This window comes from Vipera ursinii (genome assembly GCF_947247035.1).
Source record: "Vipera ursinii genome assembly, chromosome: 12".
Lineage (NCBI taxonomy): Eukaryota > Metazoa > Chordata > Lepidosauria > Squamata > Viperidae > Vipera > Vipera ursinii.
The window spans coordinates 13,765,028-13,778,246 of NC_139525.1; the positions used below are offsets into that span (position 1 = coordinate 13,765,028).

The 13,219-nt window shown below is 46.5% G+C and overlaps 1 protein-coding gene across 2 annotated transcripts in view; it reads left to right on the plus strand.

The window, feature by feature from the left end:
- TMEM164 (transmembrane protein 164) overlaps nt 1-13,219 on the plus strand; it is a 34,094-nt gene that overhangs the window by 20 nt on the left and 20,855 nt on the right. The window contains exons 1-3 of one of the 2 annotated variants that reach the window (XM_083371909.1): nt 1-269; nt 807-1,355; nt 12,920-12,969. The exon at nt 1-269 is cut by the window's left edge and continues 20 nt beyond it. In XM_083371909.1, coding sequence (XP_083228035.1) covers nt 900-1,355; nt 12,920-12,969 — 506 coding nt within the window. In that variant the 5' untranslated portion in view covers nt 1-269; nt 807-899. The remainder of the gene's footprint in view (nt 270-806; nt 1,356-12,919; nt 12,970-13,219) is intronic. The other variant, XM_083371908.1, reaches the window with a different exon arrangement.

The following is a 13,219-nucleotide window of genomic DNA, read 5'->3' on the forward strand; positions in this document are numbered from 1 at the left end:
AGGCGCGCAAGTGCGGCCGCCTCCATCCCTCCCCGGCCCGCCGAGAGCCGCCTTCCGAGAGGCGGAGCGGGCCGTCCCGGGCAGCCAATCTGCGGCGCCCCGGCGGCTGGTGGGGCCGAGCGCAGCGCGTCGGCGGGGGATGCTGCTGGGCTGGCGAGGAGCGGCGCGGCCACATTGTTGCGTCCCTGCTCGCTCGGTCCGGGCGGCGGCCGAGCTCTCGGCCAGGCGCGGCTGCGGCTCCCCCGGCGCTGGCAAGGCGGAGCGCGGCGGTGGGTGCCTCGCCCGGTCCCCGCTTGGCCGGAGGGGCTGCCAGGCCGGAGGGGGCGCCTTGAAGGGGGGGGGAAGGCGAGACGGGGAGCGCAGGAGAGCTTCCCTCCCGCTGAGACGCTGGCAGGGAGACCGGAGCCTTGGGGTCCCTTCTTTCCCTTGCCCCCTCCCCCTCTTTTCCCCGCCTTCCCCCCACCCACCCACCCATTCAGCTGCTGCCACCCCCAAGCGCCCTCCCTCGCAGGGGCGTCGTGCAGAGGCGGCGTCCACCCCAGCCAGTGTGCCAGCCAGCCGCTTTCCCCACCCGGCTGGGAGCTGGCTAGGAGTGAGCCCGTCTTTCGTGGGGTGCTGGTGGGGCTTGCTTGGCCTGGGATGTTGGGGAGGGGGGTGGCGGCGACGATGGGAGGTGTAGTCCAGGTGGTTCCAATGTGGCTGATCTCAAAGCCTGTCTAGGGCGGGGGTGGAGGGGGTAACCGGCTGTGTGGAGAAGTGACCAAGGAAGGGTCTTGGGCTAAGTTGGGTTGTTCTTCTTTTCTTAGCAGGTTCTGCTCCTGGGGTCTCCTGAGCCCCCCCCCCATCCTGGCTCCCAAGAAGGGGCAGGCAGTCTGTGGAGGAAGGAATCCTGGCATTTCATGGTTCGCCCCCTGGGCAGTGTCCTGGCTTTGATCTTCTCCAACTCTCCCCTGCTCCCTCCCAGCCCAGGAGGGGGGGTCCCCTGGGCCATGAGTCGCTACAGCTTCTCCAACCTGATGGACTGGATGTACGGAGGGGTGGACCCCAGCTTTGAAGGCAACGGGGGTCGCGAGTGTGCCTCCTTCCTCTCTTGGCAGCAGCGTCTGCTGGAGAGCGTGGTCTTCACCCTCGTGGGCATCCTGGAGATCCTGGTCTCTCTGCGGAAGATCGGACGGTCCACGGCCAAGGAAGCTGCTGACCGCTTGGCTCAGTCCCGGGTCAAGGAGGAATGTTGGGGCAAAAACCTTTTGCTGGTCACCTTCTGCCTGACTTTTGGACTGGAGGTGGGATTCAAGTTTGCTTCCCGGACGGTCATCTACTTGCTCAACCCGTGTCACGTGGTCACGATGATACAGGTAAGGAGCTGTGTTCCTCCAGGTACTTTGAACTACCAGGAGAAGAGGATATTTGTAGCTCGGGGTTGAACTGGCTTGGTGGTTTTCTGGCAGACGTTTCAGATCTCTTACCCCAAAACCTCTGTAAGGAAACCAGCAAACTCAGAGTGTGCCGAGGAGCCCACCGTTTGCACTACGGCTACCATCGTCCACAGCTATCGAGTCGGCCTCAAGATGGCCCAGGCAGGTTGAAATATGGGGAAAAGCCATTTGTATTCAAAGATGTGGCTGGTTTTTTTTTTATAAATTTTAGCCAAGAGTTTATTTTTATTCCCGGCTTTTTATCAGTGCCAAAGTTTATTTTGCAACTGGTCTCTCTGCCTCTCCTTAGCATAGAGGTGAAGTTGGGAACAGAGCCAGCATTCAGATATTTGAGAAAATCCAAAATCTCTTTTATAGTCTCTGAAAGACTACAAGGCTGATGCCAACAGGGTCTTCTGGAGAAACTCTTTCAGGACCAATCTGTGGGCTGGTTTCTCCCCACCCCAGTTAAAGGAGGAACCTAAGAATGTGAGTTGAATGTTACCAGCTGTTTTTGTGTTTGTGGGTAGTTGTTTTCCCACAAGTGACCCTTCCTTGGTCACTTGTCCACACAGCTGGTAAACCACCCCCCACCCCCCCGCCGCCCTAGACAGGCTTTGAGATCAGCCACGATGGAACCACCTGTCCTTGATCACAAAGTACAGCCAAAGTTACTTAAAACGAAATGGCCAAGCACAGATAGTCCGCGGTTGCATAAACAGAGGGATAGAGTCAAGATCACCGGAAGCATTAATACCGCTTTACAAAACCTTAGTAAGACCACATCTGGAATACCGCATCCCGTTTTGGTCACCCCATTATATATATATATATATATATATATAAAAAAGATGTTGAGACTCGGAAAAAGTGCAGAGAAGAGCAACGAAGATGATGAAGGGCCTGGAGACTAAAGCATCTGAAGAACCGTTGCAGGAATTGGGCTGTAGCTAGTCTAGAGAAAAGGAAGAACCAGGGGTGACGTGATAGCAGTATTCCAGTACTGGAGGGGCTGCCCGCAAGAAGAGGGAGGGCGGTCAACCTATTCTCCAAAGCCCCTGAAGGCGGGACAAGAAGCTACGGAGGGAAAGTAATCCAGGAGCTGGTTAAAATGACAGCTTGGTGGCTGTTCTAATAGCCTTCCTGGAGGCCTTCAAGAGATGCTAAGATTAGTTTCAGGAGAGATGGAATACCCAGAGGTGCTTTTTCAAAAAGGTATCTGCACTTGTCTTGTTTTGCTAGAAGACATTTCACTTCTCATCCAAGAAGTGAAATGGATGAGATTGTTGGGGGCAATTAAGCTGACTTTGTAATAATGCCGCTCGGGGTGTGTGTGTGTGAAAGCCCGAACAAGCAGGCATATACATAGAATGAAGGCTACTGCTAAGCTTGTAAGCCTCCCTGAGTCTTCGGAGAAGGGCGGGATATAAATGGAATTAAAATAAAATAAAAAATAAGCTTCTTCGGTTCTGACTGAAGGGTGGATAAACCTCCAAGTGGCCTCCATGACTCCCAGAAAGAGTTCTAATGACCAGATGATTGCAAGGAACATTAATCCTTCCATCCTCCATCCTTCCGTCAGAGCGGAAGAAGCTTCTTGGATGAGAAGCGAAACATCTTCAAGGGAAAAAAAAAAGTCCACTTGCCTTTTGGAAAAGCACCTTTGCAAGAACCATGACCTGGATGACTTAATAGGGCTTCTGTGGCTCTAGGAAAGGAAAGCTGGCAGGTCTCCATGGAGATTCTCCATCCTCCAGGTTATGGTTGTCTCAAAAGAGCTTTTCCAGAAGGCAAGTGGACTTTCTTGATTTTTTTCCCCTTTGAAAACATTCCGCTTCTCGTCCAAGAAGCTTCTTCAGTTCAGCAAGTGGACTTGCTTGTTCGTTTGTTTTCATCCCATTTTTCCAACAGCAACTTTTCTTTAAGCAAGGAGGCCACTGGGCTTTACACTTTGACCAGCAGCTACTTCAGTCAAATTTTCTGGGGGAACCGTATGAAATCCAGAGGCCACCCAGTTAGCAAAATCATTTCCCTCGGTCCAATCTTCAGAGTAGTCGCTTGTAAAGCTTTCATTTTGCACGGAAGAAGCCGTTGTAAGCAGGTGCATAAAACCAAACAGATCTATAGCAAAAGGGCACGAAGGTAAACAAGCTTTAAAGTTTGTTTTAGTCTTAACTTGGTGATAGTGGAACTATCCATGATTAAGACACAGCTGGAAAGAAAGTGACACCCGGACAAAGAAGCCGGGGAAGCAAGAAGATTAAATTCTGGGTTGTTTTTTTTTAAAATTCCATTTATATCCCGCCCTTCTCCGAAGACTCAGGGCGGCTTACAAGCTTAGCAGTAGCCTTCATTCTATGTATATGCCTGCTTATTAGGGCTTTCTCACACACCCCAAGCGGCATTATTACAAAGTCAGTTTATTGCCCCCAACAATCTGGGTCCTCATTTTACCTACCTCGGAAGGATGGAAGGCTGAGTCAACCTTGAGCCTGGTGGGACTCGAACCTGCACTAACTGCAGGCAGCTGGTGTTACTTAGGGAGGCATTAGCCCACTGCTCCACCAAGGGTTCTGGAAGCATTGAAACTGCAATGAAATAGGAGTGTGGGGGGGGGGGATTGTCACCCGAAGCCCCACATTGGACAACCCCACTTTTGGGGTCACCAAAGCTACTGCCCACCACCCTTGCTGCAATTTAGTGGGAAGGTCTATAACAGGGGTCTCCAACCTTGGCAACTTTAAGACTTGTGGCTGAACAACCTTCTTAATGCAGGACCACTGGAGGTTTTCAAGAATAAACTAGGATGGTGTAAGGCTCCTGCCTTGAATAGCAGGTTGGTCTAGACCAGGGGTAGGCCACCTTGGCTCTTTTATGACTCGTGGACTTCAACTCCCAGAATTCCTGAGCCAGCCACGCTGAGGGGAAAGGGAGAGGTTTCCAAGCTGAGCCTTGCTGGCTCAGGAATTCTGGGAGTTGAAGTCCACCAGTCATAAAAGAGCCAAGGTTGCCTACCCCTGGTCTAGAAGACCTCTAAAGTCATTCCCAGCCCTCTGCTTCTATGTTCTATGTCAGGGGTCCCCAACCCGCGGTCCATGGACCAGTACCGGGCCGCGGCATGCCAGCAACCGGTGCGCACAAACAAGCAAAGCCCCATCCGCGAGTTGCAGGAAGCACGCCAAACCACATAGTCTCCGGTCTGTGGAAAAACCTTTCTCCACCGAACCGGTCCCTGTTGCCCAAAACCTTAGCACTTTCTATGTTCTATGATTCCATCTGCCGTGTTCTTTTTTAAAAAGGTTCTGATCCTCGTGAGATAATCAGATCTCACGGGCTCTTGTGTCTTCGCTTGAAATTTCAGAAGGAATGGGCTTTCTCGTCTGTCTTCATTTTTCTGCCTTTCGAAAACCCGATTGCTCAAAGGTTGTGACGTTGCGTAACATTGTGCACGCGGGCTCTGTGTTGGAACAGGTGGCTGATTCCTAGCTTAGTGGGAAGTGTTAACTTTCCCATCCTGCCACGGTCTGTACTGCTAACCTTAGAAATGGGCAAAACGTTATCCTTTGTAGAAGCTTTGTGATTCTTAGAACTGAAGTTTGTGAGAAAGAAAATGGGTGGTTTTTTTTTTTGTATTTTGTATTTTGGGGAGAAAGGAGCCAGTTTTCCACTTTCTCCTCTTGAATTTCTTCCTGCACAAACTGCTTTTAGGAGAATTGGTTTCTTGGCTGTTCTCACAGATGTCCTTGTCATATCTGTGTATCAATAGTGGTTTTCATTTTTGAAAAGGCAGCTGGACTGTTTTTTTGAGGAGGAAGAAGAAAAAGACGTTTCGCTTCCTATCCTGGAAGCTTTTATCAATTTTGTGATGCATGGTGTGGGAGATGGAAAGACAGTTATTGACCTAGCGTGGTAAAAACATCTGCAAGCCTCCTCCTCCTCCACCTCCTCCTTCTCCTCCTCTTCCTCCTCAAAAAACCCCAGTCCAGTTGCCTTTTCAAAAATAAAAGCCACTTTGGATACAATTGTGACCTGGATGACTGAGAATCTTCATAGACATCTGTGTAAATAGATTTTGTCTGGCTGCATAAATTTTGAAAGCCTCCCAATTTTTCAACTCTGTCATCTGCGGATTCATTTTCCTGAAGCTGCTTTTCAACCTGTAAGGCTGCAGTCTGTGAGGAAGGCGATAACGTAAATGTAATCTGACAGGAGCCCCATTCAAGTTGTCGTCCCCCCCGCCCCGCTCCTCTAAAAATAGTGGAAAGGGAAAAAAAAGAGGCTGTTAGCTTTTGTGAATGCGGCCTCTTTACAAAATGTGCCGGGGAAACAACAATAGACAAAGAGGGAGTCTGTATGCGCTCAAGAGCTATCAAGTGCCATTCTGATGTGCTTTTGCGCAGGGGTGGATTGTTAGTGCTTTGCAAGGCCCTGTTTCCACTTTCAGAGAGAACAGCCGCCTGCCTTAGAGTTGCTTGGTTGAAACCAGAATATCAATAAAGGAGAATATTTGTAGCTCAGGCTTGAAATGAGGGCTCCTTGGTGCTCACTGCTTTCTGGAAGACGTTTCCTGACCCAACTAGGGAACATCATCAGTGCTAGTAGGGAGTGGGGCTTGCTCTCAATTTATACTCTAGTTGTGGCTTGCCCTGTCAGGGTTGGTGGGGGTGGTCCTAGAGATTCTTTGGCTGGGCTGTTTACTCTTGGCTTCTTGGGCAGTTTCTTCACTGGGGTTTTGCTTACTTGATTGTTGGCCCCGTGTTAGTCTTGGAATTAATCTGTACTCATCGAAGTGCTGATTGCTGGTGGGGAGGTCATTGAGTCGTTTTGCTCCCTTTTTGGCTGGTTGATAGTCTTTTTTGCATAGTCTGTAGATAATTGTTTAGGTCTATGCAGTGCTTTTTTTGTAAAAGAAAAAGGTGCCGGAACTCACACACGTCATACAACCCGCCTTGCCTACCCTACAAGGTTCCATCCAAACAAGGTGCCGGAACTCCGTTCTGAGCGTTCTATGACAAAAAAAGCCCTGGGTCTATGTGTCTATCGATGGCTAATTTGCCCCAATGCCAGGCTTCTGTTTGGACGTGGCTTAGTTGAGGAATATGAAAAGGGAAGAGAAAATCAAATAGATAGATAGATAGATAGATGATAGATAGATAGATAGATAGATAGATAGATAGATAGATGATAGATAGACAGACAGATAGACAGATGATAGACATATGATAGATAGACAAATGATAAATAGATAGATAAATGATAGACTGATAGACAGACAGACAGATAGATAGATAGATATATGATAGTCAAATGATAGATAAATAGATAGACAAATGATAAATAGATAAATGATAGACTGATAGATAGACAGATAGATAGATAGATGATAGTCAAATGATAGATAAATAGATAGATAGACAAATGATAGATAAATGGATGGATGGATGGATAGATAGACAGATGATAGACACACAGATGATAGATATATGATAGACAAATGATAAATAGATAAATAGACAGATGATAGATATATGATAGACAAATGATAGATTAGATAGATAGATAGATAGACAGATGATAGATAGACAGACAGGCAGACAGACAGATGATAGATATATGATAGACAAATGATAGGTAGACAGGATAGATAGATAAACAGACATAGATAGATAACCTTTAGTGTCACTTTTTACTGTGGGCACAATGGCACACATTAAAAATGAAATTTAGTTGCTCGCTCTCAAAAGTGTACACATACACAACACCCACGGGGTGTCATGTTATGAATGGAGTGAAATTCGGGGTTTGGTCCCCTTTTGCAAAGTGGGGGGGTAGTGAAAGCCTCTCAGCTGGGGGGGGGGGATAACCCTGCGAGATTGAGAAAGGCACCGGAAGTCCTGGATTTAACAACCACAATTGGCACTAGAATTTCCACTGCTAAGCAAGGCGGTTGTGAAGTCAGTCTTAAATAATTTTATGACCTCTTGCGATGGTTGGTAAGTGAACCCCTGCGGTTTGTTAAAATTTTCGCCCACTCAGTTTTACGACCTTTTGGCATGGCTCTTAAGCGAATCCAGCTTCCCCCTTGACTTTGCTTGTCGGAGGTTACCTGGGAAAGTTGCAGATGGGGATCACCTGAGCCCAGGATGGGGCAACTCTTGTAAAGACATGCCAACTTGCATAAGAAGCTTCCAAGGCTCCATACATTTTAATTTCTGGAGCTAACAGATGAAGTCTCGCATTAGATCACTGAAATCTAATTAAATCACAGCCTGGAGTAACCCTATATGAATCTAATTAATCAATGAATAAATACACCTTGCAAGATGTTATCTGCTTCCAAGATGTCGGGAGAAGTTTTAATTTGATTCTTGTTGGTTTTGGTGGGCAGGGAGGTTTCGTGTCCCTGATCCATTTTAATTAAATTTTTAATGAAATACTAACTCCCATTGCCTATCCTTCGTGATGTAACCGTCTTGTGAAATCTCTCAGAACTGAAGTCTGCAATATTATTGCACCCTGCAGTCCAACGAATTGCAGCCAGGCCTTTTTTTTTTAATTATTATTTTATTTTTCTCAATCCTCATTCTTATGCAGGTAATCCTTGACTTACAGCAGTTCATTTAGTGACCACAGAAAGTTACAGCAACACTGGAAAAAAAATGGAACTCCTGGCCTTTTTTCACACTTATGACTGTTGCGGTCACGTGATCAAAATTCAGAGGTTTGGCACAAATATGAGTGACTCGTATTTATGACGGTTTTACTCTCCTGACGTCACGGGATCCCCTTTTGCCACCTTCTGACAAGCAAAGTCCACGGGGACGCCAGATTCACTTAACAACCACGTTACTAACCTAACAACTGCAGTGGTTCACTTAACAACTGTGGCAGGAAAGGTTGTAAAATGGGGCAAAATTCACTCAACAGCTGTCTCACAGAGTGACGGAAATGCTGGGCTCAGCTGAGTTTATAAGTTGAGGACTATCTGTATACCATCTGCTATAGGAGACTAATATTGAGAAATCAGTTTTGAGAAAGAAAGATGGTGCACAGGATATTTTTTCTAAATCGTGCAGCTGTCATTTCCCCTTTTTTGGGTGGTGGTGGTGGTGGGGAAGTTCTGCTTTATATTCAAAGCACCCAGTCCCTGGAGTTGCCACCAAAAATGTTATAAAAATGGAGAACCTGCTTTGCTCTGACATTTTAAAATAATTCCTCCTTATTTGCCATCCACCATTTTGGAAATGCAGTTGTCCCGGTGGGTTATTTTGCAAAAAGGGCAAATCAAAAATTAATTCACAGATACATCGTGCCTTGCAAATGCCAGCCTAAAATAAGTGACACCTAAAACAAGTGACGAAAACCCTAAGCGACAGCTTGTATGTGTGAGAACATCTGGAGGTGATTTACTGTTTTATATGGAGAGAAGCTAGTCCCACCTGGGTGCTCAAGATGAGGAATCTGCAAGCCAGGATTAATTGCTTGCAGAAAAGCGCATGACAGACGCTGGATTTTTAATTTCTATCCCACTGCGGAAAGCAACCTTAGCTGTTAAAAGCCACAAATGTCCTAATCACGTGACAGCCTTAAATAATTTCCAACTTAGCATCCACAGAGAGCTTGCTTCTGCTGAATTCAGTGCTATTTTAAAGGGAGAAGAATGAAGTGGGGTTTTTTTTTACCTTGGCTGGCATTGAGGTTTGGGATAAAAGTAGCCCCTGTTCTGAATCAGATTCTCTGTGTTGTTGCTCTTGTTGTTGATGATGATGATAAGGAGGAGAAGAAGGATAAGGAGGAGGAGGCGGCGACGGCAACAGACTCAATTTCTAACTTCTGCGTTAATTTGCATCAGGCCCAGAGCTGTTGGGAAAACCCAGCATCATAATGGGATGGTTTTCCTTATGGAAAACAGTTGTCGTCACTGGCACAATGGAAGCCCATCAGTTTGCAAGCAGGCCACCTCTATCCTCAAAATCGTCAAGAGACCCCCGGCTTCTTTTCTAGAGCAACAGAGAAGAGTCTTGGCTCCCCTTCCCTCCCTCGCTTTCTCTCTTGCAGCAGTTTGCGTGTTTATTCGTGTCAGAAGCATCACAACTAAAATAAAGGCATACTGCCTGACATAAAATGCAAAAGGTAAAATACCAGATTAAAATAATGTACAAGTTAAAACAGATCTTGCCCAGAAACCAGCAACGTTAATTGTGTTCTGTCACACTGCCAAGAGGTCCTCAAGTGTACACTGGTCAGGGTACAAAGGGCAGGTATACATATGTGTTGTTGTCTGCGTGTCACCACAATTGCCAAGGGCAGAAGCCACCGGATAGCCCCATTTGTTCAGAGTATCTCTGGACCTTGTGGTCCCCGTGCACCGTCTGTTCAGCCACTTCCATACTTCCCAGCTTTTGTCAGACCAGGGTGCCGACTGCTCCGTTGCTTCCATCCAGGTTCTCCATTCTCTTGGCCAAGCACCTTCTCCGTGGTTTTATAACTTCCTGCAAGGTAATAGAGAAGCTGTGGTCAAAGTGAGCAGATTTCTCTCTCTCTCTCTCTCTCTCTCTCTCTCTCTCTCTCTCTCTCTCTCTCCCTCCCTCCCTCCCTCCCTCCCTCTCTCTCTCTCTCTCTCTCTCTTATCACAAAACCACCAAGTTCCAGGTCTATTGTTACTTCCTCAGGTACACTAACAATTCTATGTTGTGGTGTAAAAATGCCAGACTTACCATGAAATGCCTTTAAGGTTCAGTTGGCTTCGGCAAATGCTTCTTTCAACCAGCACCATTTCTCTTTCAGTACAGTGTTATCCCTGGGGTCCTTAATGCTTTCTGAGCTTGGTGATTTCCTGCAGATGTTTCATTACCAAACTAGGTAACATCATCAGTGCAAGAAGGGAGTGGAGTTGTAGCACTGATGATGTTACCTAGCATGGTAAAAACATCCACAAGCCTCCTCCTCCTCCTCCTCCTCCTCCTCCTCCTCCTCCTCCTCCTCCTCCTCCTCCAATCCCATTCTCTTCTAGCACAGATGATGTTACCTAGTCAGGTCATGAGATGTTTGCAAGAAAACCACCAAGCTCAGAAAGCACAGTCCACCAGTGAGCTACAAATATTCTTTTCTATCGGTCCAGTATTATCACTTTTGCATCCCTCAAACTGTTCAAGTTAGAACCTGCATCCGTCTTTTTTTTGGTAAGGCTCATTCACAGTTATGTGCCTCAACTCTAAAAGTACACACTTAATTGTGACATATTTGGTTTCCTGGAAATGTTGGGTGGTGTTCTCTCCTATCATTCCTCCTGTCACTTGTCAACCTGGGCCAAAGAACAAAACAAAACAGTTGAGTCTCTCTGATAAAGAACAAGCAGGTCAAAACAGCTTTTGCCGCAACGCTGACTTGGCTAGAAAAATGACATTTTGTACAGTTTTCTGAAGAGGTTTCCTGCCCATGAAATCACCCTGTTGATTTCATGGGCAGGAGAAGCGAGGATTTGCCCTTTGGATTTGCCTTGGTCTGTAAAGGAGGTGGAATTACCAATTCAGTTTTAGCCCCTGGGGCTCCAGCTTAGAAGCAGCCAGGAGTCTTAACCCATAGCTTCTTTTTTGCTCAACAACTCTTTCTGCTGTACTTTATTTATTGGATTTTTATCCCCCTTTATTACTTCAATAAGTAATTCAAGGTGGCAAACATGCCTAACACTCCTTCCTCCTATTTCCTCTGCCACAAAAACCCAGAATTATCTGTTGGGCTGAGGGAGAGAGTGACTGACCCAAAGTCACCCAGCTGGCTTTCATGCCTAAGGCGGGATTAGAACTCACCATCTCCTGGTAACTGGCCTAAAGTCACCCAGCTCACTTTGATGCCTAGACTAGAACTCACCATCTCCCGCTCTGTAGCCTGGTGCCTTAATCATTGAACCAAACTGGTCACGTGGAAGCAAGAGAGGGTGGGATGCAGTGCATAAAAAACTCTGGCTTAGCATAATGTGTCAACCTGGCCTTTGTTCAATAATTCATGGTTTATTGTAGAAGCTTCAAAGATTGGCCTTACGCAACATCCCTTAATACTATGAGCAACTTTGATCAACAAATTCAGTTTCCACATTGAGCTGTGGATTTTTCTTTGCTGGAAATTTGAATAATCAGCTCCTGCAGATGATCTCGTGCTTCATCTCCTCGAATGAGCTACGGAGATCCCGTGCCCCTTAAGAGAGGGCTGTGTAAATGAATGAATGAACCTTTATTGTCAAAGTACAACCACGTATACATTGAGATGGGCTGAGCCTCCCTTCGTGCCCCCACCCCCCAACTCACAGTGACAACAAAACCTCCATCTTATTACACCGTGTGAACTGATTGCACCACACACTGGCCTCGCAAGTCAATTCTGCATAAAGTTTATAAAAATTATTTCCCGTTCAAAAGCCTAACAGCCCATGGATAAAAGCTGTTCTTCAGCCTGTTGGTCTGGCTGGCTATACTCCTATATCTCCTATCTGATGGTAGGAGAGTAAAGAGGTACGGTCCAGGGTGTGAGTCGTCCCTGAGAATCTTCCTCACTCTTCCAAGGCAGCGAGCCCTGGCGAGGTCATCCAGTGGTGTCAGGGGACAGCCCACAATGTCTTGTGCTGTGCTCACCACCCTCTGTAATGCCATCCTATCCGCGGCTGTCAGACCAGCATACCAAACCACAATACCATACGAGAGGACGCTCTCTATGGTAGACCGGTAAAAGAGGGTCATTAGCTGTTGTTCTACCCTGTTCTTCCACAAGACCCTAAGAAAGTGAAGCCTCTGTTGGGCCTTTCTAGCCACCTGGGTTGTGTTAACTTTCCAGGTGAGATCTTCGCAGAGGCTTAGAGAGGGCCGTAAAGCACTGTAAAGCAGTATGTAAGTCTAAGGGCTGTTGCTATTGCGAGCCTGCTTTCTTGACTCCATCAGTCTTCAGTCCTGCCTCTTCCTGTTTGCACAACAGAAGGAGAGGTTGAGAATTGGGGGGTGGGGAAGGACACTGGATTAGAGCAACAGCCCTGCTCCCCACCAGTTAGTTAGATAGATAGATAGATAGATAGATAGATAGATAGATAGATAGATAGATAGATGATAGATAGATAGATAGATGATAGATAGATAGATAGATAGTTCCTCCTGGACGTCAGCAGAGGGGTTCGATTGTGAAATGGGTGGCGTATAAATTTAATAAACAAACAAATAAATAAATGTCCTGATGGGAATAATTGAACCAGGGATCTTTAAACCTGGCCCTTTTATGACTTGTGGACTTCAACTCCCAGAATTCCTCAGCCAGGCCAAGTTTGAAGACCCCCTGATTTGAACAGCAATCATTGCAAGCTTTAAACTGCTGACTGAGTGATAAATGTGAGTTACGTCTTTCATGCGCGCACCCTCTGTGTCTCTGTGTCTATGTAGAGATGCAAATAAATAAAAAGACCATGATGTTAACTCTCTCTTTGTTTGTTTGTTTGTTTGTTTGTTTGTTTGTTTAAATGTCAGATTTTTCTACTGGCTTGTCCACCCTGCCATTTCGCCATGATTCTATTCAGGTAAGTGAGTTACCACAAATAGATCATTTAAATGATGACCGCTTCTGTGGCTTGGTCGTCTACATTTTACCACATTTACACATTGATCACGTGGAATTTGTAGCTGTGGCTGAATGTCTATGGAGAGTTTCAGCCATCCAGGTCATGGTTGTCCCAAAGATGTTTTTATTTTTTCCTTCAAAAGGCAACTGGACTTTCTTTGTTTTTCTTTGAGGACATTTCACTTCTTACCCAAGAAGCTTAAGTCAGA